Source organism: Mesoplodon bidens, assembly GCF_964165515.1.
Source record: "Mesoplodon bidens genome assembly, chromosome: 7".
Classification (NCBI taxonomy): domain Eukaryota; kingdom Metazoa; phylum Chordata; class Mammalia; order Artiodactyla; family Ziphiidae; genus Mesoplodon; species Mesoplodon bidens.
Window position 1 is genome coordinate 60,156,015 of NC_138164.1, and position 22,692 is coordinate 60,178,706.

General features: G+C 59.9%; 1 protein-coding gene across 2 annotated transcripts; it reads left to right on the forward strand.

Annotated features, from left to right (window-relative positions):
• Positions 1-1,995: 1,995 nt before the first annotated feature.
• Positions 1,996-22,186, forward strand: RELT (RELT TNF receptor). 2 transcript variants are annotated; one of them, XM_081241315.1, is made up of 12 exons: positions 1,996-2,107; positions 9,943-10,082; positions 14,629-14,780; positions 15,776-15,850; positions 15,958-16,124; positions 16,659-16,738; positions 17,653-17,910; positions 19,208-19,288; positions 19,561-19,642; positions 19,802-20,056; positions 20,491-20,689; positions 21,005-22,186. In XM_081241315.1, exons 3-12 carry the CDS (start codon positions 14,736-14,738, stop codon positions 21,050-21,052), a joined length of 1,290 nt encoding a protein of 429 aa, XP_081097441.1. In that variant the 5' UTR covers positions 1,996-2,107; positions 9,943-10,082; positions 14,629-14,735; the 3' UTR covers positions 21,053-22,186. The 2 variants fall into 2 exon arrangements, with proteins under 2 accessions (XP_081097441.1, XP_081097442.1); XM_081241316.1 differs by lacking the exons at positions 1,996-2,107; positions 9,943-10,082; positions 17,653-17,910 and having other exon boundaries at positions 14,620-14,780.
• Positions 22,187-22,692: the final 506 nt, after the last annotated feature.

Below are 22,692 nucleotides of genomic sequence, written 5' to 3' on the forward strand. Positions count from 1 at the left end.
GTCTGTGAGGTCCTTGAGCTCAGGGCTTGTAATGCTAAGATTCCGTGGATCCATCTGAGATGCCAGGAGTTTTAAAAGCCTGTGATTCTGAGAGTCCTTTGTTCTCGAGCCTGTGGTTCTCCAACCTCCATAAAAAGCTGATCTAAATCTCTCCCGCGGCCTCCACAACTCCTTCCCTGTCTCCTCGCTGTAGTGGCTAAATGTTCCCAGACTCTTGGGCAGGGTCCCAGCTGCAGCTTGCTGTGGTTCAGAGGACAGGAGGGACTGCCTCGGCCCCTCCATCCCTGATCATTTCTTCTGTCTCTGGTGGCTGCTCACCCTTCCCACTCGGCCACGTCAGGCAGATCGCCTCCTCCCACAGAGAACTGGAATGACCTCCAGGCAACAAGTTTGGCAGCCTAATTTTCAGATGGGGAAGCTGAATTGGGGAAGGATTTGAGAGCTGGTAGTAGAGACAGGCCTGGACCCTCTGTAGGATGTCTGATTAATAGCCAGTGCTTCCCTGACCAAAAAGCATATCCCCATTTGGCCTACTGGGTGCGTGTGAAATGCCACCATTTGAACTCCAGTACTTGGAACTGGGGCATAGAAGGTACCCTTACAAAGAAAACATTTGCAGGGATAGAGGGCGTCCTGGGCTGCTCTAGCCCCCTCAGCAGGTCCCCAGCATGGATCTTCTCTGGACATCCTTCTGTGGATGTGGGATATGTGACCCTGGGATCACCCCTGACCCAGCTCTGGGGGTGTTCGTTGACATACAAGGGGCCTGGCTGGTGCTATGATCCCAACATCAGCGACCTGGAGCTCTTTCTGCCCTTCCCTCACAACCTGGGCCTGGCCCAAGGAAATGGAATCTCTTACCCGTTCCCCCTCCCTCTGCAGGTGTCCAGTTTTCCTCCGGGATCTCCTGGACCCTGGAGACCTGACCTTTCCCACCCCCTCACCCCATGGCTCAGATATAGCTATCACAGTTTATTTAGAATTCTCCACCCCCCCTCACAATGTATCCCTAACAATTTATTACCTTCCTCCACCTCTGCCATGAGCTGTGATTATCCTGATCCCAGCCAGGCCTCTGCCCCCCCAGCACAAGGCCCTCCCTACTGTCTGCATCTCCTCCCAGCCCTGCTGTCCTGGGAGGGCCACCTGGGATCCCCTGAATGGTACTGAGTGGGGGAAACCCTGGCTCTTGAGCTGCTGCCTCCAGTTCTGGCCCACCATATGGCACAACTCCAAGGGGCACGATTCACAGAGCTGGGAATACAATACGAATAGTGCCCTGGGGTCCTTAGTCACCCCCTGCTGCGCACCCTGATGGCCGGCATTGGGAATCAGCAGGGTGGGACAGCTGGTGGTAGGGAAGGGACAGCAGTGTATCATCTGTCCTGCTGGAAGGAGGGACTAACTATCCTGGCAGAGAGGGGAGGGGCGGGGAATGGAGACAGGAGAGGCCTCCTGGAGGAAGGAGGTTTAGGCTGGGCCCTGAAGAATGGGCAGGAGACCACCAAGTGGGCCTCCATTACAGATTCACTTTCACCAGGTCTTTCTCAACAACCAGGTGGGGTTTCTGAGGGTGGACCTGGGCCTCTTCAACAAGGCAAAGTGAGGTCGTTGTCCCTGGCTGCCAATTTCCAGGAGGAAAACGAGACCCAGGGAGGGACAGCGGTGGCCCCGTTTGCACTGGCAATAGTGACAGGTCTCAGAGAAGCATCCAAGTCTCCAGTCTATCTTGCATCTTGCAACCCCTTCTTTATTGGTTTGGAGCCCAGAAGGGGCTGATCCGAGAGGCCTTGTCCGGCGCAGCCCCCTGAAGTTCCCGGGGAGCGCGAGAGATGGCGACACAGAGCAGCACGGCCGGGCTGCAGAGCGCGAGCCCCATGGCGGTCTCCAGGGGCGGGGGGCGGGGGTCGCGAACCTGGGCTCTGACGTCGGAGGCGGGGCCGACGGCCGTGACGCGCGGGGGTGGGGCTGCGCGCCTTCCCGGACCGGGCGGCGATTCATTCAAAAGGCGCGCAGGTTGCGCGACCGCCCGTGCGCTCGCCGAGCCGGGCTCGGGCACCGCGTCGGCGTGGGAGCTGGGCTGCTGGAGCTGCCGCGGGGCGGCCAGGTAAGGAGGACGCGCGGAGCCCCAGCCCGGAGTCCGAACCCGGAGGCCGGGGCCAGAGGGATGCGGGCCCGAGCGGCGCCCCTTGCCTCTCAGCGTCTCTGAGGAAGTTCGCCGGCGCGGCGGATGCCGCAGCCCCGGCCCCGCGGCCCCCCGCCCCCGCGTCCTGTCCCGGCGCCTTCCGCGCACGGACCCCCGTCCGTCTCTGAGCTCCCTGCCCGGGGACCTGTGTGTCCTCCGGTCGCGGCTCCAGGCCCGACCGTGCGTGATGGGGAGGCGGCGGCGGAACTTGCAGTTTGAGGAGCCGGCGGGCCCCGGAGACGCCCCGGCCTGGGATACTTGGACTGAGACCAGGACGGGGTGCGGGGCGGGACGGCGGCTCCTCAGTGTGGCTGCGGCGCGGGGCGGCCGGAGGGGGGGTTCTGAACGGTGTCAGCCCGTGACTGTGGGTGACACGGCGCGTGAGGCGGCCCAGCCAGGGCGAACGTGTGGCCCGGACACTGCGCGGTGACGTTGGGCCGAGGGGGAGACACCGAGGGGCTCTGTGTATCTCTGACAGGCGGAGTGTGTGCGTTTGACTGTGTGAGAGAGACACCCCGGGTCACTACGGGTGACCGTGACCCCAGCCCACTGTGAGTGAGACCCCGGGTTACTGGGGTCACTGAGTGTGTGTGTGGCCTGGGGTGTGACCAGGACAGGGCCAGGGCCCTCATGAACGTGAGTTAACATGGTATAGAGGGGGAGGAACCCCAAGTGACTGTGAGAACCAGCCTCTGAAGCACTGGGGTCATAGTGTGCTGTGGGGTCAAGTAGTGCAGTGTGTGTGTGTGTGTGGGGTCATAGTGTGCTGTGGGGTCAAGTAGTGCAGTGTGTGTGTGTGTGTGTGTGTGTGTGTGTGTGTTCGCGTCTGCACCTCAGGGAAATGAGTAAGATGCAGAAAGAGGAGGGACCTCAAACACCTACTAGCAGATGGGGGCTGGAAGGAGAGAGGCCAGGGAGGGGACAAGGGTCTCTCCAGGACTGTCCCCAAGAGGGCGTCCCTCAGGAGCTCAGTTTAGTGAGGGGGGTGGACCCTGAGTGACTTGCCCTGGCAGAGGGAGAGGGGCCAAGGCTGAGGGGCATCTGGTGGGTTGATACGTCTGGCAGCAGCTGAGGGCCCCTGAGGTAGCCTCAGGCTCCATCTTTCTCTCTCTCTTTTTCTCTCTGACACACACACACACACACACACACACACACAGGCTCCATCTTTCTCTCTCTCTTTTTCTCTCTGACACACACACACACACACACACACACACAGGCTCCATCTTTCTCTCTTTTTCTCTCTGACACACACACACACACACTCTCTCTCTCTCTCTCTCTCTCTCTCTCCCCGAGAGGCCTGGCTAAGCTCTGTCCCTGGTAACGTGTATTCTCACTGGGCCCAGGCATAATCTTTTTTTTTTTTTTTTTAACACTTTTAATTTTATTTCTTTATTTTATTTTTGGCTGTGTTGGGTCTTCGTTTCTGTGCGAGGGCTTTCTCTAGTTGTGGCAAGCGGGGGCCACTCTTCATCACGGTGCGCGGGCCTCTCACTATCGCGGCCTCTCTTGTTGCTGAGCACAGGCTCCAGACGCGCAGGCTCAGTAGTGTGGCTCACGGGCCCAGTTGCTCTGCGGCATGTGGGACCTTCCCAGACCAGGGCTCGAACCCGTGTCCCCTGCATTGGCAGGCAGACTCTCAACCACTGCGCCACCAGGGAAGCCCCCCAGGCATAATCTTGCTCTCAGATCCTGCCCGCCCTCGCTGGGCCTCAGTTTCCCTGTCTGCACACTGAGGTGTTGGGCTGTGAATGGAATGTGAATCATCACTTCGGGATCCTCAATTGTTTTGGGGTCAACTGTCAACTGTCTCTGTTCTCCCCTACCTCCCTTCAGGCAGAAAGACTGCAGTAGGGCGTGGGGGCAGGCTGTCTGCTGGGGACAGAGTGGCCCAGGGGCTGCGCCCAGGTGCTGGTGACAGGGTTGGAAGCACAGCTCCTCAGATCACGCCGAAAATTCTGACCCATAAACATTGACTTCTCTGGTGTCCATCTCCTTTCTTCAGTTCCCTTCTTGGGGGGAGAGGGGGCATGTTCCTGGGGGGCATGAGTCGCCTCTGCTTTGGAGAGCTGGAGCAGGCCCTCTTCACCATCTGGGCTAGACCCTCCTGAGGCCCCCACCCACACAAGAGGGTCTGTTGGGTTCGTGCAAAGTGGAATGGAAATCAGGCTCCCTAGCCCAGGAGAGGTGAGGAGACACCTGCTGAAGGATCTGCACGTTCTCTCCTCTGCTGTCATCCTCTAAAAACGTTGATTGCATTCTGGGTCGGGGAGAGAGTTGGGGAGACAGTGCCAGGTGCTATGCTGAATGCTTTATGGTGTGCTCTTGTTGAATCCTCACAGTGGCTCTGAGATGTGTTGACTGTTTTTCAGAGAAGGAAACAGAACCTCAGAGAAGTGAAGTGATTGCCCAAGGTCACACAGTGCCAGGACAGTGCCAGGACTGGAATTCAGGTCTCCTGTGCCTGAAGCCCTGTAAGATGCTTGGAGAGGGCCACTCCCCTTCCTAATATCTGCTCATGGCTTATCTGGGCTTCCTTCTCTCAAACGCAGGCTGGCAACATGACCTCGGCAGGGTGTGCCATTGTGAGTTCTGAGTGTGGTGTACATATGTCTAGAACATAAGGGGTGGCTGGGTTTCATGGTCTTCCTGTTCCTCTTCCTCCTCCCTCCCCCTACCTCTCACCTCCTAGCCAGAGGTCACCAGAAAGTCCTGTCTCCTGCCTTCTAGAGCCTGTAACTGGCTTGGGGAACGTCCATGTGGCTCTGAAGAATGTTGGGAGTCAGCAGCATAGCCCAGGCTCCAAGAGTAGCAGGAGAATCGAGAGTCCCACTTGACCTTCACCATACCTGAGAGGCCCTGTGCCCCTGCTCAGAGTTGTTCTAGGGGCACTTTCCCCAATCCACCCACACACTGCGGGGGTTGAGGGACAGGCTAGGAGTGACCTTGAGCTTGTGCCTACCCTCTCAGGGCCTCAGTGTCCCCATTCTTCCCTGAGGCCCCTGCTAGCTCTGCCCACTGCTGCTGCTTTGCCGAGAGCTGGAGCTGGGGATCCGGGTGTCCCTCTGTCCTCTCTGGAATGACTGGAGTTGTGCTTCTTGGGGCTGATCAGAATAGCTGTCTTGGTCTCCTGGGGCTGAGCCTGAGTTATTTCCATCCCCAGCAAAGAGGTGGAAATAGCTCAGGGCCCTGGAAGGGGAGGGAGAGGGGAAGGGTTAACCAAGGGTTAACCTCCTCTTCTGGTCCCAGCCCCACCCTGTGCCCTGCCCAAGCCAAACCTTTTTGGAAACTTGTGCTGCCTGGACCACAGGGATGGTGGTGGGGCCCAGCTGGGTTTCCAGTGTGGCCCCGGTTGGGACTCGTGTGATACAGTTGCTAGAGGCAGGTGCCCATTTCGGGCCAAGGAGGGGAAGCTTTCAGCCCCCTTCCCCTGCTCATAGGGTCAGCCTCATTTTACAGAGGGAGAGACCAGGTTCTGAGAAGTGCTGGGACTTACCAAGGCCCCGCACAACCCTGATGTTCTGGCTCTCACCCTCTAGACAGGGAACCTACCTTCTGTCCTGCCACACGTCCCCCAGCAGACTGGACGTGGCCCAGGACTGGAAGCAGGCCTGAGACATGCCTTTGCAAAATCAGGGCGTCTCTTATGTTCCAGCTCGGGCCTTGCTGTCCTTGCCCAGACTCCTGTATTGGCCTCTCTGCCCCTGTTTCCAGTTCCCTCACACACGGTGCCAGAGTGGCCTCCCTAAGGTAACTTGTACTGTTTGCCTGCAAAATATAGTCCAGACTCCTCATCCTAGCATCGAGGTTTTGAACTTTACATTTTCACTCTCATCCCTCCCTACCAGATGCCTTGGTTGTACTCTGCCTTTGCATTTGCTGTCTCCCCTTTCTAGAACCCTCCTGACCATTCAGGGTACAGCCCCAGCCCCACCGCCTCCCCCAGGAAGCCCTCCCAGCCCAGCGTTAGTCCTTCTTCATTGTGTGGTCCATGTGCCACATGTCCCCCCTCACCTTTGGGAATAGGCACAGGGGTGGGGTCCTCATGGGCACCACACGCCCAGCTGTGGGTGGGGCCGGCCTGGCCTGGCCAACAGCCTCTCCTCTCCCCCTGCCATATCTGTGTTGGCCAGGCCTCTTCCTGAGGAAGGGCAGTCATCGTAGGCTGAGGGCCTACTGTGTGCTAGGATGCACAGGGAGGTTGGTACCCAGGGTCTCCAGTGCTCCCGAGCGTGTGCTGGGGGTTAGGGGCGAAAACTCAAGGCCACTCCTGTGCGTAGGGGCCAGTTTGGTGCTTGCCCTGGACTCCTCAGGCAAGGCTCTCATTCTGGGCCAGCAGAGACGCTCCCCCCTGAGGCCCTAATGTGTGTTAGGCCCTGGGTGCGGGGCTCCTTGCAGCAGCACTGGCAGGGCATCCCTTTCCTTCCAAAGCGGCTCAATGGGGAGCCCAGACTCAGAGGGCAGAAGGGTCCAGTCCTAGTCTGAGTCACACAGTCACTGGTGCTGGAGTCTGGCACTCAAGCTCGTGCCCAGCCCCCAGCCCCATCTCCACCAGGCACCAGGTGGGAGGCCAGGGTTGTCTGACAACTCTGGTGTCAGTTTTCAAAGAAGGACCAGGCTGGCTATCTGCAGGGGGAGGAGGAAGTGGTGGTAGGTCTGCTCAGGCCCACTCCCTCCGTTATAGGGCCAGCCCTTCTGCCAGGTTAGGCTGGAGGGCTGGACCAGAGGGGGAGGCATTTTGCCTGAGATCAGCCAGCAGCACCCCCCACCCCTCCCCGACTCAGGACTGGGACATGACCTCTGGCAGACCTTAGCACCCAGTTGGGGCGGCAGGGAAGACGGAGGTGCCGAGGCTGCATCCCTGCTGTGTGTTCAGCCCTGGGTAGGACCATGAGGCTCTCATCCTCAGCCTCATGCCCAGGTCATCAGCAGCCCCGTGCAGGTACAGGCATTGAGAAGAGGGCCCAGAGCCGGGAAGGGACTTGTAGGACTCCAGTGTCACTGGGATCCTAACCCAGGTATGTTTGCCTGGAAGGCCAGAGCTTTTTCCCAGGCCACCCTGGGAAAGATGAGTGCTCTAATAATAAACTGCCCATGTGGCTCTGAGCGTGTGTCCTGGCTGCTTGACACAGGAGAGGGATGGAGGGGCCTCTGCAGCCAGTTAGAGGCAGGGTCTGAGTGTGTGGGTGGAGAGGGAAGGAAGGAGGGCTTCCAGAAGGAGGGACCTAACTTGGACCTGGACACCCTCACGGTAAGAAGGAGCAGTGAGCGCAGGGATGGAGCCGTGCCCCACCTCCTGCGTGCACTTGCTGCTCCCTCCCTGAAGGGGACTTCGAACAATGATGGCTGAAGGGGCCAGGAGAGGGGCGGGTCCACCCTGACAGGGAGGCTGGGAAGGCTTCCTGCAGGAGGTGGCACCTGGGCTGAGGCCTGATTGTAAGAAGAGTCGCTGTTCCCTGATGAACCATGGATCCTTCAGCCGTGCCAGGAGGTCAGCTGGACAGGCACAGTTGTCCCAAATCACAGGGGCGGAAACAAGTTCAGGGATGTAGGGCTGCGTCCTGACTGCTCAGCACCCCTCGCCTTCCTGACTGTGGCTTCAGTTGGCGTGGGAGCAGGTGGACACAGGCCTGTGTAAGGGCTGGGAAATGGGCACCCAGGGTCCACCTGGCGAGTCCAAGACTCATCCACCCATGCTGGTGGGACTGATGTTGGGTTCCCCAAGCACTCTTGCCTGCTCACGAGCCACTGGGTGACCTTTGTTGGATGCTGCTTGGTTCTGAGCTTGGCTCCTCCTCTGGCCCTTGCGGGCTGTTGAGGACTGGTGCTCAGGAGAGGCCTGGTCAGGCCAGGCCCTGACCAGTATTACTTACAGTGGGCTCCATTTATCCCCTCAGCATCCCTGGAGACAGGGACCAGAACCCCTGTTTGCAGGGGAGGACCCTGAAGCTCAGGGTGGGTGAGTAACTTGCCCAAGGTCACAGAGCTCCTAAGTGATGACCTAGAGCTTGAGCCCAGGTGTGACTGCTCCGGGTCCAGCCTCCCCCTCAGGCTGACCTCCATCCTCAGGCTCTGTTGGTTAGGGCCTGACCTGGGATTGCCAGGGCCAGGGCAATCTCTTTCCCCAGCACCTTGAGTCTGGAGGAGGAGTAGGAGAACGGGGCAGGCTGGGCCTGTGATCTCCCCTCAGTCTCTCTCAAAGCCTCCCCAAGTCAGCCTGGTCGGGGCTGAGCAACTCTGGGCACCCTGGCACAGTAGTGATCGGTACAGATGCGCGGCCCGGGCAGGAGGCAAAGGTGGCTTCTCGGAGGAGAAGGTAGCAGTGGCGAGAGCTGGTGGGCAGTGGGGTGTCCTCCAGCCCTCCTAGCGCTTTGCCATCCTGTCCTGGGAACTGGCGCGGCCTCCCTGCAGGAAGGCTCTGGTTCTGAGTGCTTGGGTGCTGGGCTGGAGCAGGGCGTGTGGGAACAGCGGGAATGCCAGGTCTGGGGTGGCAATAGCAAGGGCTGCCAGCTGCCTGTCCCCACTCCGCATGGGAAACCTTGTCTCCTTTCAGACTAAGTGGTTACAGGGTACTACTCTGAGTCTCAGTTTCCTCATTTGTGAAGCCTGGAACCCTGTCTTTGAGGCCTGGTAAGGGAATGGGCATGTAGTAGGTTCTTAGTGAGGGGTGTTGGGGAGCCCCAGCTCTGCCTCAGAGACGACTGTCTGGTTTGGGCCCCTGCCACACCCCCCAGCCCCAGGCTTAGGCCAGGGAGGGGGCAGGGATTGCATCTGCACCCAGACTGGGAGGGGCTGGGTGGGCCCTGTCTGGCTGCCTCAGCCCTTTTCTTAGCCTTAAGGGCCAATTAGCCCCCTCGGCCCCACCTGCCCACCTCACACCCCTGAGCCTTCTAAGCCCGGGCCTGGTGGGGGGCCAGGGAGCAGCTGCTGCCTGGTGTGCCTGGAGTCCTCACCCCAGGGTTGTGACCTGGGAGATCTTGGCTGCCTGAGGCTGGGCTGGGCGTGGGAATGGGGAAGCCCTTCTCACTGAGTGGCCCTGAGGCAGCCTCTGCACATCTCTGGGCTCCCAGCCCCACGTTCGTCCTAGGGAGCTGGGCTCTACCCTGGGATCTTCCTCTTCCCCCTCCTTCCCTGGGCTTCCTGCTTCCCACAGGTCCCAGTGCCTTTTCCTACTGGAGCTGTGGTAGACCAGGGCACTAGGCATGCAGGAAACCTCAGAGGCCCCAGAGACCCCCGTGGCGGCAGTACCTCCTTCCCTGGCGCCTGCCCGCGCGCTTTGTAATAGTCTTTCAGGTGAGCCGCCTCCTGTGTGCCGCCAGCTCCCTAGTCTCTGCCGTCAGGTTGGCAAACGCTCAGAACATCTGTTTTGCGCCAGGCCCTGGGACAGGCTCCTGGGTAGGAGGGGCCAGAGTGAGGTGGGAAGCTGTCAGATAGGCCTAGGCTCCACCCCTGCCTTACCTCCCCCTGGCTGGGTGACCCAAGGCCACAACCTCAGTTACCCAAGGGTGAAGCAGGGACGCTCACCTCTCCTGTGAGGAGTGGAGGCAACCCAGGGTGAGGGCCTGGCCCAAGGCGATGGGAGTCTGTTCCCTTCCCTGTGAGGGCAGAGGATGAAAAGGAGGCAATGCCTAGCTGTCCTCACTACCGCCCACTGTGGGCACTGCCCTACTTCAGCCCCAGTTGCCAAGGAACCACTGGCTTCCTTGCTAACCTGGATTTCTCTATTGATGGGCGGCCTTTGTCTTCCTGCCTAGGGTGCAGCCACTGCCGAGAAAGGCCTGTGTCCAGCTGTGTTTCCAGGCAACCCTAGCCCCTGGAGGCTGCAGGGAGGTCCCCAGGCGTTCAAGCCACTGGCTGGGAAACAGAAATACCTGCCCCGCACCCCCTGCTCCAGGTGGGTACCTGCTTCCCACCTCGTCTCCCCAGCCCTGCCTCACTTGGCAGGCGGCCCAGCAAGCCCTCTGAGAAGCAAGCTGTTCCGCACCTCTCCCTCCCCCGCTAACCTTTCAAGGCCCTGGGGGAAATGCAGCCTTCTCAGCTTGCAGCCTAAGCTTGGTGTGACCTGGGATCTGCCCACCAACCTTTTCTCTCCCTTGCTACACCCTCCCAACCCCCGAGATTGTCAGTGTGTCTCATCAGGCACCTCCCGTGTACCAGGCTCTGCGCCAAGCATTGTACATAAATATAAGAGAATCTCGTTTGTACCTCCTACCTCCCATCGAGTGTGTGCCATAACCCCCTCCACGATTTACACATGGGGAACCTGAGGCACGGTGAATGCTTACTGAGGGCCTGCTCTGTGTCGGGCTCTGTGCTGAGCATTTAATGTGCCTTCTCTCGGCCTCACAATAGCCCTCTGAGGGATGGGGAATGGGGGTGGGGTCCACAGCACAGAGCCAGTGAAGAGCAGAGCAAGGAAGGCTGGTTCTCCCCAAGTCAGGCAAGGGCTTCAGATCCGGGTTCAATCCCCCACCCCGAGCCCAGCCTTTAGGCTTCTTTTTTTTTATTTTTTTAAATTTTTTTTTACAACTTTATTGGAGTATAATTGCTTCACAACGGTGTGTTAGTTTCTGCTTTATAACAAAGTGAATCAGTTATACATATACATCTGTTCCCATATCCCTTCCCTCTTGCGTCTCCCTCCCACCCTCCCTATCCCACCCCTCCAGGCGGTCACAAAGCACCGAGCTGATTGTCAGCCTGGTCCCTGGCCCTCTCGACCTTGGGAGAAGGTGGACCCTCTCCTGAGTGCCTTTTCTGATCCCCCGGTTCAGCACATACCTCTTCACGTGCTGGTCACCCGGCACGGGGGCAGCACGTCAGTGGGAAAGGGGTGGGTGCGTAGCCTGGTCACACCCAGGGTGAGGACTGCACAAGTGAGGTGGTGGTTGGGGGCTTCCAGGAGGAAGTGACTTCGAGCTAAGCTCTGAAGGAAGGGTAGCTGTCAGTCGGGTGATGGGAGGGGTTTCTGGGCAGAGGAAACAGCAGGTACCAGTGCCAGGTGAGAGAGGCAAGTGTGGGGGACAGAGAGAAGCTCAGAGTGGCTGGAGTTGTGGGGAGGGACAGGGGTCAGATCTGGGTGTTCAGACGCCTAAGCTGCGGGGGGCTGAAGTGGAGGCCAGGGAGGAGGCCAGGGGGCAGGCGAGGGGTGGGGTGAACATGGAGCCGTGGGAGACCCTCGGAGGAGGCCACCCCGCAGGCGGGTGAGGCTGGAGAGGGAATGCGCGGAGATGGGGCCCCAGGCTGGGGCCGGGTGACCCCATGAGCTTCAGTTCTGGGAAAGGGGAAGCTGCTGAGGCCTGAGGAGGCCCCGGGTGGTGACACAGCTTCCTCTTTCTCTGAGGCCTCCGAGGCTGCACCTCCCTGGGGCTCTGGCACCTCCCGCTTGGGGCCCTGGTCGCAGCTTTGCTAGTTGGCTTTCTTCCAGGGAGTTTCTGGTTCTAATGGTTTGGGCGTTTTTTTGGAGGGTGGGGATGGGCTGAGTGTGACGAATCCTTCCCCCCGCCCCACGCCCCATGCCCCTGTGAACCTGTTTTCTGGAGGCCTCCTGCTCCAGACACCAGGGCAGGGTTTTGTGGTGAGTGAGACAGACATCCCTGCCCTCACTACTGTCTGGTGGAGGGGGGCGGGGGCAAGCAATAAACAAGTAAGCAAACAAACAGTCATAAGCCTTGGTGGGAGGTGCAGAGGGAAAGAAGGGGTGATGGAGGAAATCACATGACCTACGTCAGGCTCGTTACCTCGTTTAAACCTCATGACAGCCTTGCTCTGGGACATAAACGTCCCCATCTTGCAGGTGAGGAAACTGAGACCCAGCAAGGTTAAGCAGGGGCTCAGGTCCCCCAGGGAGTTGGTGACAGTGGAAACAGGCCCCAGGCTGAGATTTCAGGGAGGAGTGGCCTCTAAGCTAACTTCCTTCTCTGCCCCTGGGGTCTTGAAGGGTGGTTCTCCTCTGCCAGGAGCCCTGAGGCCAGAGAAGACCACCACCACTGCGGCTGAGGGTCTGCCCATCTTTGACAGCCCTCCCCCAGGAAGCCCTCAGGAGGTGCCCCGAGGTGCAGGGCTTTGGAAGGTCACTGATTGCCCTGCCTTCTGGAAGGCAGAGGGGTAGGGATGGAGCCTTCTCAGACTCCCCTCCCCCAGCCAAGGGGCTTGATCTGAACTTGCTTTTCAGTCAGGGTTCCAGGGCTCAGAGCATAGGTGCTGGAGGCTGGGTGGGGAGAAGGTGCAGAGAGGAGTCAGAGCAGCAGGGGTCCACGTGCGTGCAGGGGGTGTCTGGGTGGAGGCCAGTGGCTGCCTGACCGGGCAGGTCCTCTGGGGGCTCAGGCTGATTGTGGGGGCTGGGGGAGCTGCTGTAAGCAGAGACTCAGGCAGCCAGACTGGAGTAAGTGCTGGTTTGGGGTAATTAGAAAGCACATAATTAGAAGGCGTCAGGGCGCTAGGCAGCGAGCGTCTGTGAATGTGCCTGAGTGGGCCCTCGCTGGCTTTGAGTCTGGGCCTTTGGACCCCACTTCCCTCCTCGAAGTCTTGAGACCATAGCTCCCCGTCTGTCTGGAGGTGAGCAGCTGCACAGCCCCTCCCTGTGGGCTCAGGTCACCCAGCAGGTGCCAGTCACGGCCAGGGGTGGGACTAGGGGGGAGTCTCTCCTCGGTGGCTGTTGGGTCTCTTACTTTCCATCCCTGCCCCAGCTCTCTGGCCCACCCTGGGGATATGGACGGGTGCTGGGTCTGGGGGCTGGACAGGGCCACGGGGCCAACCTGAGGCCTTGGGGCTCGTGGTCAAGTCTGTGGGTGAGCTCCCATGAAGAACCAAGGAGGGGGCCATAGAGAGATGGGCTTGAGTAGGAACTGGGCCTGGGCAGGGGGGACACTTGTGACCATGTTGGAGGAGGGACCGGTGGAGGATGGGTCAGAGGATGCCACCTGTTGGGTGCTGACTGCCAGGGTGCAGCCTTCACTCTACTCCGTGGTTGGACCTTCTGTCCCAGGTTTTCCCCTGAGCTGGCCTTGGGCCGAGAGCCACTGCCAGTGACCTGGAGAGTCCTGAGGATAGTGTGACCACTGCCCCAGCCCCTCCCCTGGGTGTAATTCAAACCCCTGGCCCGCCAAGGTCTGTGCCAGGCCAGGCCCACAGCACAGCCGGATCAGTTTCCTCCGGCTCCTTTTCCTGGTGGGAAGTCCGGGCCGCCTGTAGGCCAAGGGGCTCTCGGCTCTTCCGTGACCTGGGGTTTACTGCAGGCAGTGCTTCTCCTGCCAGGCTGGGTATCAGACAGCCCCAGGGTTCCAGGCAGGGCCCCCTCAACATGCTGGGCTTGGCTGCTCGAGGCTGCCCCTTGGGGTTCAGAGGCTGCCTGTGGCCTGTGCCTGAGGCCCTCCATATACACTCCTCCCTCACCCTCCTGAGCCTGGAGACAGGCCTCCTGGAAAGAGGTCATTGAACTCCCTTGTTCTGCCACTATCCCTTTTGTGCAATCCAAATTTTTCTTCCTGTTCTTCCAACCTCGTCCTCCTCGGGCTGGAGACTTTTCTACAGAGGAGGCCACACCCTTGAGCCTGGGGGCTCAGCCTCAGGCCCGTGCCCATCACCCTCTGTGCCCTCACATGCCTTATTTGGTTTCTTGGCACTTCCCTCCATCTGGCACGGGACACTCACTGTTTATCTGTTGGTCGTTGGTTTCCCCTGGGGTGTGAGTTCCCTGAGGACAGGGACAGCACCTGTCTTGTTCATACCTTTTCCCGTGCTGAGGGCAGTGCCCAGCACACAGCAGGTGCCCAAGAGAAGACAGAAGGCTTGAATGCTGGCTGCCACTCCCCACCCCTACAGGTCTGCCCGCGGCTCAAGAGATGCAGTCAGACACATCCCAGATCTCTGGAGAAGTCTGCCAGGCGGGACCGTGGGGCCCATGGGAGGACCAGCATTGTGATGGGGTTGGGGGTGGGGGAGCTTTGGGGAAATGGAAGTCTAGAGAGGCTTCCACAACAAGAGGCCTTTGTGTTGGGCTTTGAAGTGTGACGGGAAAGGCCTTCCTTGGAGCAGAAACAGCAAGAGTGAAGGCAGAGAAGCAGGAGAGGCGGGCATGCTTGTGGGCCCCAAGGAGTTCTGAGAGGCAGGAGCCTGAGAGCTGGGGATGCAAGCGGGGAGGCCGGGCGTGGGGTCACTGTTAGCGCTCTCGTTCCTCCCACCCCCGGGGCTGAGGCTGTAGGCTGTAGGCTTCCTTCCTCCCCTGCTCCCCTTCCCCGGGCCTAGGGCAGCTGGCTGTTTATGGAAGAGGCAGGAAGCCCTTCCTCCTCTGGGAAGCTGCCCTGGGAGGCTGGCCCCAGATAGGGTGCCCCCACCTCTGCTAGGGCCTGCAGTGGACCAGAAGGTGGGGCCGGTGGGTGTAGGCCAAGCCGCCCCAGCATTCTGCCCGCCCAGCGACACCTCTCGATGTTCCTTTCCAGCCCTGTCCTGGAAGGAGGACGGCAGCTGCCTGCCTGCCTGCCTGTCCCATCTCTGTCTGAGCCTCCCCTCCATCTGCCTGAGGCTGGCGACCCACTGGGGCTTGAGGATGAAGCTGAGCCCACCGCACTGGCTCCTATCCTGCCTCCTTGTGGTGAGTTGGGGATGGGACCGTGGGGGAAGGTGAGTCCTGAGCCCTGCACTCAGGAACCTCGTGCCGCGGCGGGTGCTGGGGTTGGTTACGTGGCTCTTCTTTTGAAGAATCGAGGCAGTCTGACCCTAGGAAGCGCCTCCTGCCCCACGTGCTCTTGGTGCCCTTGGCCTCCCAGTGTTTTGCTGGAGCCGGGTCTAGGGCCTGAGGAGGTCTCTAACACCTTCCGTGTGACATTCCCTCTGCCCTTCAGGGTAGCTGGCTCTACGCTGTGCCTGCCCCAAACTGCGGCCCAACTGGAGGACTGGGGGATCGCCCCTGCAGGCAGGATTCATGGCAGATAGTTCACACCTGGAATAGGAAGAGAGGGAGCTCCGAGAGGAATAGGGGGAGGACACGAATGGAGAAGATCCTTCCTTTGGGGCCTGTCATGCCCTGTGTGGGTCCCAGGGTGTAAACGGGCTGGCCTTTTGTTGTGGGAACATCACGGAGGAGGATGTGGTCCCAGAGACTCAGCCAAGGCCCCGAGGCACCATCTGCAGCCTCGGCCCCAGGGATGATGAACTGAGGCTGGTTAATGACATTTTCAGCTGTGGCGTGTGGACCAAGGCAGCAGGAAGGGGTGCGGAACCTGAGAGAGGAATTCGGAAGAATTTCCTCCTCATCATCCTGGTTAGCTAGAAGGGCATGACTCACAGACCCAGGGGCTCAAGATCCTGATCTGGCCCTGTCTGAGGCGTTTCAGCACTTTCCAGAAGCAGATGTGGTTCTCCCCTTGCCTAGGCAATGGCAATGCAGCAGGTCTGGGACAGGCAGATTTTACTTGTAGCACAAGGGATTGAGGTTAGAGAGTGTCCCCAAAGCCTGGGGGTGGCCCTGTATATTGGTGGTCCTTGTGCCTGGGGTGACTGAAAGTGGGTGGGGGGTAGGTGGCCCCAGAGATGCCATGTCCCAGTGCTTTCCGCTCCCTCAGTGTGTCCTGCCCTCTTTTCTTCCAGCTGTTGCCCTGGCCTCTGGCCACTGCCACATCAACAACCCCTTGGCCGTGCCCACCCGGCGAGGAGCCCAACCTGGTGAGCTCGCCCTGCCCATCCACCTCTCCTGGGAAGACTGTTGAGGGCCAGGGGCAGGGACCTCAGGCCTGGCTCCTGGCTTTGTTCTCACTCTTTCCCTCCTGCAGGAACCAGGGCAGGGCACATTATGCAGGTCCTGCCCCCCAGGCACCTTCTCAGCTTCCTGGGGCTCTAGCCCTTGCCAGCCGCACTCCCGCTGCAGCCCTCGAGGGAGGCTGGAGGCCCAGGTGGGCACGGCAACTCGAGACACACTATGTGGAAACTGCCAGCCTGGGTGAGCCATGGGGTGGGGTGTGGGTGTTCATGACCAGGTGACCAGGACTTGAGATCCTGGGGTCCCAGCCTCACTCACCTGAGTGGGCCGCAGTCTTCCCATCTGTGAAATGGGGTGGGTCAGGACCAGTGAGGGTACCCAGTAGGAAGGTCCAGTCTCTTTTTTTTTTTTTTTAAGGAATTTTGCCTTTTTAAAAATTTATTTATTTATTTATTTATGACTGTGTTGGCTCTTCGTTTCTGTGCGAGGGCTTTCTCTAGTTGCGGCAAGTGGGGGCCACTCCTCATCGCGGTGCGCGGGCCTCTCACTATCGCAGCCTCTCTTGTTGCGGAGCACAGGCTCCAGACGCACAGGCTCAGTAATTGTGGCTTACGGGCCTAGTTGCTCCGCGGCATGTGGGATCTTCCCAGACTGGGGCTCGAACTCGTGTCCCCTGCATTGGCAGGCAGATTCTCAACCACTGTGCCACCAGGGAAGCCCCAGCCTCTCTTAAGGATAGTTTTTGGGCTTCAGTAACATCTTCCCTCCCTGCAGGTGGTTTGCCCTGTCAGAGGTCCCCCATGTTCCCTGTCAGCTGTGCTCCTGGACACCCCTGGGTCCTCGTGGCTGTTACGGTGAGTGGCAGGTGGTGGCTAGGACTGGCGTTGTATGTGTGGGGAGGGGTCTGGCGAGCTTGAGCCCAAGGGCCCCGCAGTGTCCGTCTGGGGCAGTGGGGTCCTCACTCCCCTAGCCCAGGGGAGGGTGTGCAGCCACAGGATGTCCAGCAGGTCCACTGGCTGTGTCTTCTCACCCCATTTTTGAGTGGCAGAGACTGTCCAGCCGGTGGCTGCCACAGCTTGGGGCTCACATCCCAACCGGTCTCCTGTCCTAATCCCCTTGAAACAACCCACGTAGCTGAGTGTGAGCACATACGCTTACACACATGCACCTCCTCTCACCTGTTGAGTTGGTCATCTTCTGAGGCACCTAACTCGTGGGTCAGGCTGTGGGGAGGCAGGATCTGGTGTTGCTGTGCCGAGGCATGTGCACCGTTGCCTTTTTTTTTTTTTTGTGGTACACGGGCCTCTCACTGTTGTGGACTCTCCCGTTGCGGAGCACAGGCTCCGGACGCGCTGGCTCATGGGCCCAGCCGCGCCGCGGCATGTGGGATCTTCCTGGACCGGGGCACGAACCCTTGTCCCCTGCATCGGCAGGCGGACTCTCAACCACTGTGCCACCAGGGAAGCCCACCGTTGCCTTTTGTTCACCCCTGTGACTCATCATGAGGGGTGGACAGAGGCCTCAGAGTCTGGCCGTCCTGAGGGCTAAGGAGGCCTTGCTCAGGCTGGCTGACTGGTCAGATGGCCAAAAAGGAGGGTGTGAGTTGCCCTTTACTTCCCCACCATGGTGGAGAGTGGGTGCTCTGGACATGCCGGTACCACCCACCGCCCCAACCCCTGCCCACAGTAACCCGGGCCCTGGGCCTCTCTGAGTGTGTTTCTCTCTGCCTCTGTCTTTCCTCCATGCCTCCATCCTCCGTGTTGCTCAGAGCGGGGGCGACGGGCCCGACGTGGCGTGGAGGTGGCAGCAGGGGCGAGCGGTGCAGGGGAGACGCGGCAGCCTGGGAACAGCACGCGGGCGGGCAGCCCCGAGGAGACGGCTGCCCAGTACGCGGTTATTGCCATTGTGCCCATCTTCTGCCTCATGGGGCTGCTAGGCATCCTGGTGTGTAACCTGCTCAAGCGGAAGGGCTACCACTGCACGGCCCACAAGGAGGTCAGGCCTGGCCCTGGAGGCGGAGGCAGCGGTGAGGCCCAGCCTGGGGCTGGGTGGGGAGGCCAGAGGGCGCAGGCTGAGAACCTACTTGGTCTGGAGAGTCTGACATGGAGAGGCCTGCAGAGGGCTAATCAGGAGAGTTTCCTGGAGGTGCCGCACGTGGGCCGCAGAGGAGACACACTGCGGACTGGCAAAGTGGAAGGAAGGGTGAGGCGGCCTGAGGTGGCAACGGGGACGGAGCAGAGGTAGAGCGGAGGTCAAGTGGCTTCAGTGGGATTCCCTCCCTGTGTGAGGCCCTACCCAGCTGTAAGGGCCTGGACTCCTCAGGGGCTGCAGTTGTGTGTGTGGTTCAAGGGTTGGACTGCTTTCTGGGTACTCAGGGTGACCTCCGACCTCTGGCCTGAAAGGCTGGCAGGGCAGCTGTCCTGGACAGGAACCATGAGAGGCTCAGGTTTCAGCTCCAGGCTGTGGTTTGAGTTACGAGCCCTGGACCCAGAGGGAGAGACATGTTTCTCCTGCCCCTACCCCAGGGCCCTGGGTCCCTTTTCTTCTTCCCCTTACCCCCCCGCTCTGTCCCCCGAGGGCCAGTAGGGCCGGGATCCCACATGCACATAACACTGCTCACAGAAATTGGGGGCCAAGTCAAGATAGAATGGTGCCTGCCATGCCAGCACCCTTTTCAACCTCTGACACTGCAGTCTGCAGCGGGCAGGAGGGGGACAGGCGCTTTAGGCAGGCAGGAAAGTGGCAACTCAGGCCATTTTGCCTGGAACTGCACTTGTTTCCCTGGCCTAGGACTCAACCTTTAACTGTTGGCTGTTGCCTGGGTGCGAGCCCTAGGAGTTCTGTTTGCTGCTGGCCCAGGAATGATTGCATGGCCCATTCTCATGCCCTTGAGGTTTGGGTCCTCAGTTAGTTATACCGACAGGGCAGTCAGTATGCACGGAGGTGATAGGCCTGGGATGGCAGAGTTTGCCGGGGCTGTTGGAGGTTCTGGGCAGAGAGGCAGCCCACAGCTCCCTGAGGCTAAAGAGAGGAGAGGGCAGGCCCTGGGAGAGGCTGGTTCCCTCATCCCACACACTCTGCAGGGACGGTGGAGTTCAGATGGCCCTGAAACCGCTAAGCCCCTGATGCTGCTGGGTGCAGGGAGCAGTGATGCTGAGTAAGTAGTGAAGGTGATAATGGGCTCAGAATCAGAGCTGAGGCCCTTAGGTACGCATAGAGCCAGGCCAGGGGTGCCCTCTGCTGCCATGTCCTGGTGTAGCCTGTGAGTCCAGAGTGTCCCCCTGCCTCCTTCCCTAGGGTCATGGTCCTCTGTTCTTCCCCAGGGGTCAACCCTGCCTACCATACTGAGGACGCCAATGAGGACACCATTGGGGTCCTGGTGCGCCTGATCACAGAGAAGAAAGGTGAGGGGGGAGGTCTGACCCCATCCCTCCCAGAGCTCTGCCCTGCCCCCCCGCCGGGATACCTCAGGCCAGCGTGCCCCCCTCTGACCACTGTGGCTCATGGTGCTGCCGCCTCTCTGCCTGCTCTTGCCTGGTGAGAGGTGGAGGAAAAGGCACGCAGCCTGGGCCAGGGAGGGGGTGGCAGGTAGGTAGGGGGATTTGTGCTGGGGCAGGAGGTTGGGGGGAGTGTCCCTCACGGCCCAGAGCCGGGTTCTGACTACAGCTGCCCACAGAGAATGCGGCGGCCCTGGAGGAGCTGCTGAAGGAGTATCACAGCAAACAGCTGGCGCAGACCAGCCACAGGCCTCTGCCCAGGTGAGTGGGCAAGGAGGGCCCCAAACCACAGGTAATCAGCCTGCCTCCTGGGGACTCACCACTTGGGTATGTTGCCCCTCCTGTCACCCCGCTTCCCTACCTCCTGGGGTCTCCTGGGCCTGCCCTGCCCCAGTGATCACTCCCACCTGTCTTCCACAGGCTGCCGCCGGGCCCACCCAGCATGCCGCACGTCTGCCTGCATCGCCACCACCTCCACACTGTGCAGGGCCTGGCCTCACTCTCTGGCCCCTGCTGCTCCCGTTGTAGCCAGAAGTGGCCCGAGGTGCTGCTGTCCCCCGAGGCTGCAGCTGCCACCACTCCTACTCCCAGACTCCTGCCCAACCCAGCCAGGGCGCCCAAGGTCGGGGCCAAGGCAGGACGCCAGGGCGAGATCACCATCTTGTCTGTGGGCAGGTGAGGAGGGCATAGACACAGCAGGGTGCCACAACGTGACATGACAGCTTGGGGGGAGGCAGGGCCCCAGCCTGATCCATGAACAGTGGGTTCAGTGGTGGCCTCACCCTTCCTGGCCTCAGTGGGCCTCTTTGCAGTGGGGGCGGCCAGGGAAAAGCCAGGTCTTCCTAGCTACGCTCTCTCACATGGAGTCCTTGGGCCCCAGGGCAGGGTCATAGTGCCCCCCCATCACACCTGCGCCGCCTTAGGCTAAGAGCCTGTCCCCCTGCAGCCTAATGTCGGGAGGTGCTGGGAGCTTGTCAGTGGGTGGGAAGACGTGGGGAGGGCTCATGCTCTGACCCATGAACTTGCTGTGTGACCCTGGCGGGTGCTGCGCCCTCCACACCTGGGGTCCCCCCTCTAATGGAGGATGATCGCACTACTTCTCCTCACAGATTCCGTGTGGCCCGAATTCCTGAGCAGCGGACGAGTTCGGTGGCCTCGGAGGTGAAGACCATCACGGAGGCCGGGCCCTCAGTGGGTGATCTCCCTGACTCCCCACGACGTGGCCTCTCTAGTGAGCAGCGGGTACTGCTGGGAAGTGGTGGAAGCCACCCTAAATGGCTGAAGCCCCCAGCAGAGAACAAGGCCGAGGTGAGGACCAGAGGGGAAAGGTGTCTGCTGGCACCTGTGCCAACCCCGACTCCAGATGGGGCAGGCAGGGGTGGAGGTACAGAAGGCTACTGCCTCCTGGGGACTCACCACTTGGGTATGTTGCCCCTCCTGTCACCCCGCTTCCCCTTCACTACCTCCTGGGGTCTCCTGGGCCCTAGTTTGGGGCCCTCGCCCACCTGCCCACTCACCTGGGCAGAGGCCTGTGGCTGGTCTGCGCCAACTGTTTGCTGTGATACTCCTTCTTGGAGTCCAGAAGCCCCCTGACAGCTCTGACCCCTCACCCCTGTCCCCCAGGAGAACTGCTATGTGGTCCGGCTGAGTGAGAGCAACCTGGTCATCTGAGGGGCTGTCTCATCTAAGGATACTGCAGCCCTGCCCTGGGAGGTTCCGAAGGCTTCTTGGAGGAGGTAGAGCTGCAGCTGAGCCAGTGAGGATCCAGAATGGCCCAGCAGACAGACAGCCAAGGCCAAGGCCTGGAGGTGGGAGCGTCCACCCCAGTGAGGAGGCAGGCCAGCTGGCCGGCGGGTGCTATGTGCAGGAGCAGGTTGAGAGCCCCTCCCGTCCCTGCCGCCCATGTCCTTCCCTGCAGGATGTCCCTGACACTGTGCCCTGCCCTGGCTGGATCCTAGGAGCCCACAGGGTCCTCTGCACCGCCGGGTGGCTAGGCCTCAGTGGTGGGAGGGGCCCTCTACCTGGCCCCCCTGGCCCCACGCCTTAGTGATGAGCCACCCCTTGCCTCTGTAGAGGGGACCTCCCCTTCCTTTCTGACAGGTCCTGCAAAGGGAGGGGTCAACAAAAAGCCATGAGCTAGGAACCGAGTTCCTGGGTTCTAATCCTGGGCAAGCCCCTGGCCATTACTGGGTCCCAATTCTTCTGACTGTGAAGCAGGGAGAGAGTGGCGTCTCGGTGCCCAGGGCCTTCCAGCATCTTGCAGGCTCTGGGCTGGGTCGTGTAGATGGAGAGCTTGACCCCTTGCTACCCCTCCCACTAGTAGTTTTATCTGGCCCCGTTTTTGCTGCTTCAGGGCCACCACCTTCAAGGCTCCTATGGGGCTGCCCATCCATGGCTCTGCCTACAGAAGGGGCATAATGCACGTGCCTGCCCCTGACCCTGCTGTTTTTATTGAAATTGAAAAAACAGACTTGACCTGGGCAGGGCTGTGGTACAGAGCCCCAACCTGCCCAGCCACCCACAAGATCTCAGGCGCTTTGGAGGGTAAGGGGTGAGGCCTCTGGCCTCGGTGGTTTCTGTGTCCCCGTGGTGTTGGTGTGTCTGTCCCCTGGCCTGGGCAGTGCGGGCGACTGCCCAGCCCGCGTCTCCACTCTGGCTCAGCAACCTCGTTATTTATGTGGGGCTGTGCAGGCATGGGCCCACTGCTGTCCCCGTTTCTCTTATTTATTGAAACTTCGCTGTTGTCCCACCCTTGTGTCTCCACGCCCATCCATTTGTTCAATAATAATAAAAGGTGGGAAAGTAGTGTCATGAGGCGTTTCTTTTTCCCTGTGACTCTTCTCAGGTCTGCCCATTCAGTGAATAGTTCTGTGTCGGGCTCCGTGTGTGGGACAGGCCATCCCTCCCCTGGCAGCGCCTCCTGTTTGGCAGGTGGACACCAGGCAGCAGCTGAAGTGGGGCCAGAGGAGGCCTCTCAGGTCACCTGGTTCTCACGGAAGGCCCTAGAAGCAGTGCTGTCCAACGGAAATAGAGTGTGCCACATATGTAATTAAAAATTTTCTAATAGCCACATTTTAAAAAGTAAAAAGGAACAAGTGAACTTATTTTAAATGGTATCGACAACATATTTTACTTAAACTAGTATATCTAAAATACTTTCAATATGAAATCAGTATAAAAATTATGAATGAACCATTTTTTTGCTTTGAAATGTGGTATGTAAAATACACTTATAGCACATCTTAATATGAAGTAGCGTATTTCAAGGGCTTGATAACCACATGTGGCTAGTGGCTCCTGTATTGGACAGC

Excerpts from the sequence above, each read along its gene's own strand:
- RELT (XM_081241315.1), top strand. The coding sequence starts at position 14,736 with ATGAAGCTGAGCCCACCGCACTGGCTCCTATCCTGCCTCCTTGTG. Across the intron at positions 16,739-17,652 it reads GGGTCCTCGTGGCTGTTACG|AGCGGGGGCGACGGGCCCGA; the intron begins GTGAGTGGCAGG and ends CGTGTTGCTCAG. Across the intron at positions 19,289-19,560 it reads CCTGATCACAGAGAAGAAAG|AGAATGCGGCGGCCCTGGAG; the intron begins GTGAGGGGGGAG and ends AGCTGCCCACAG.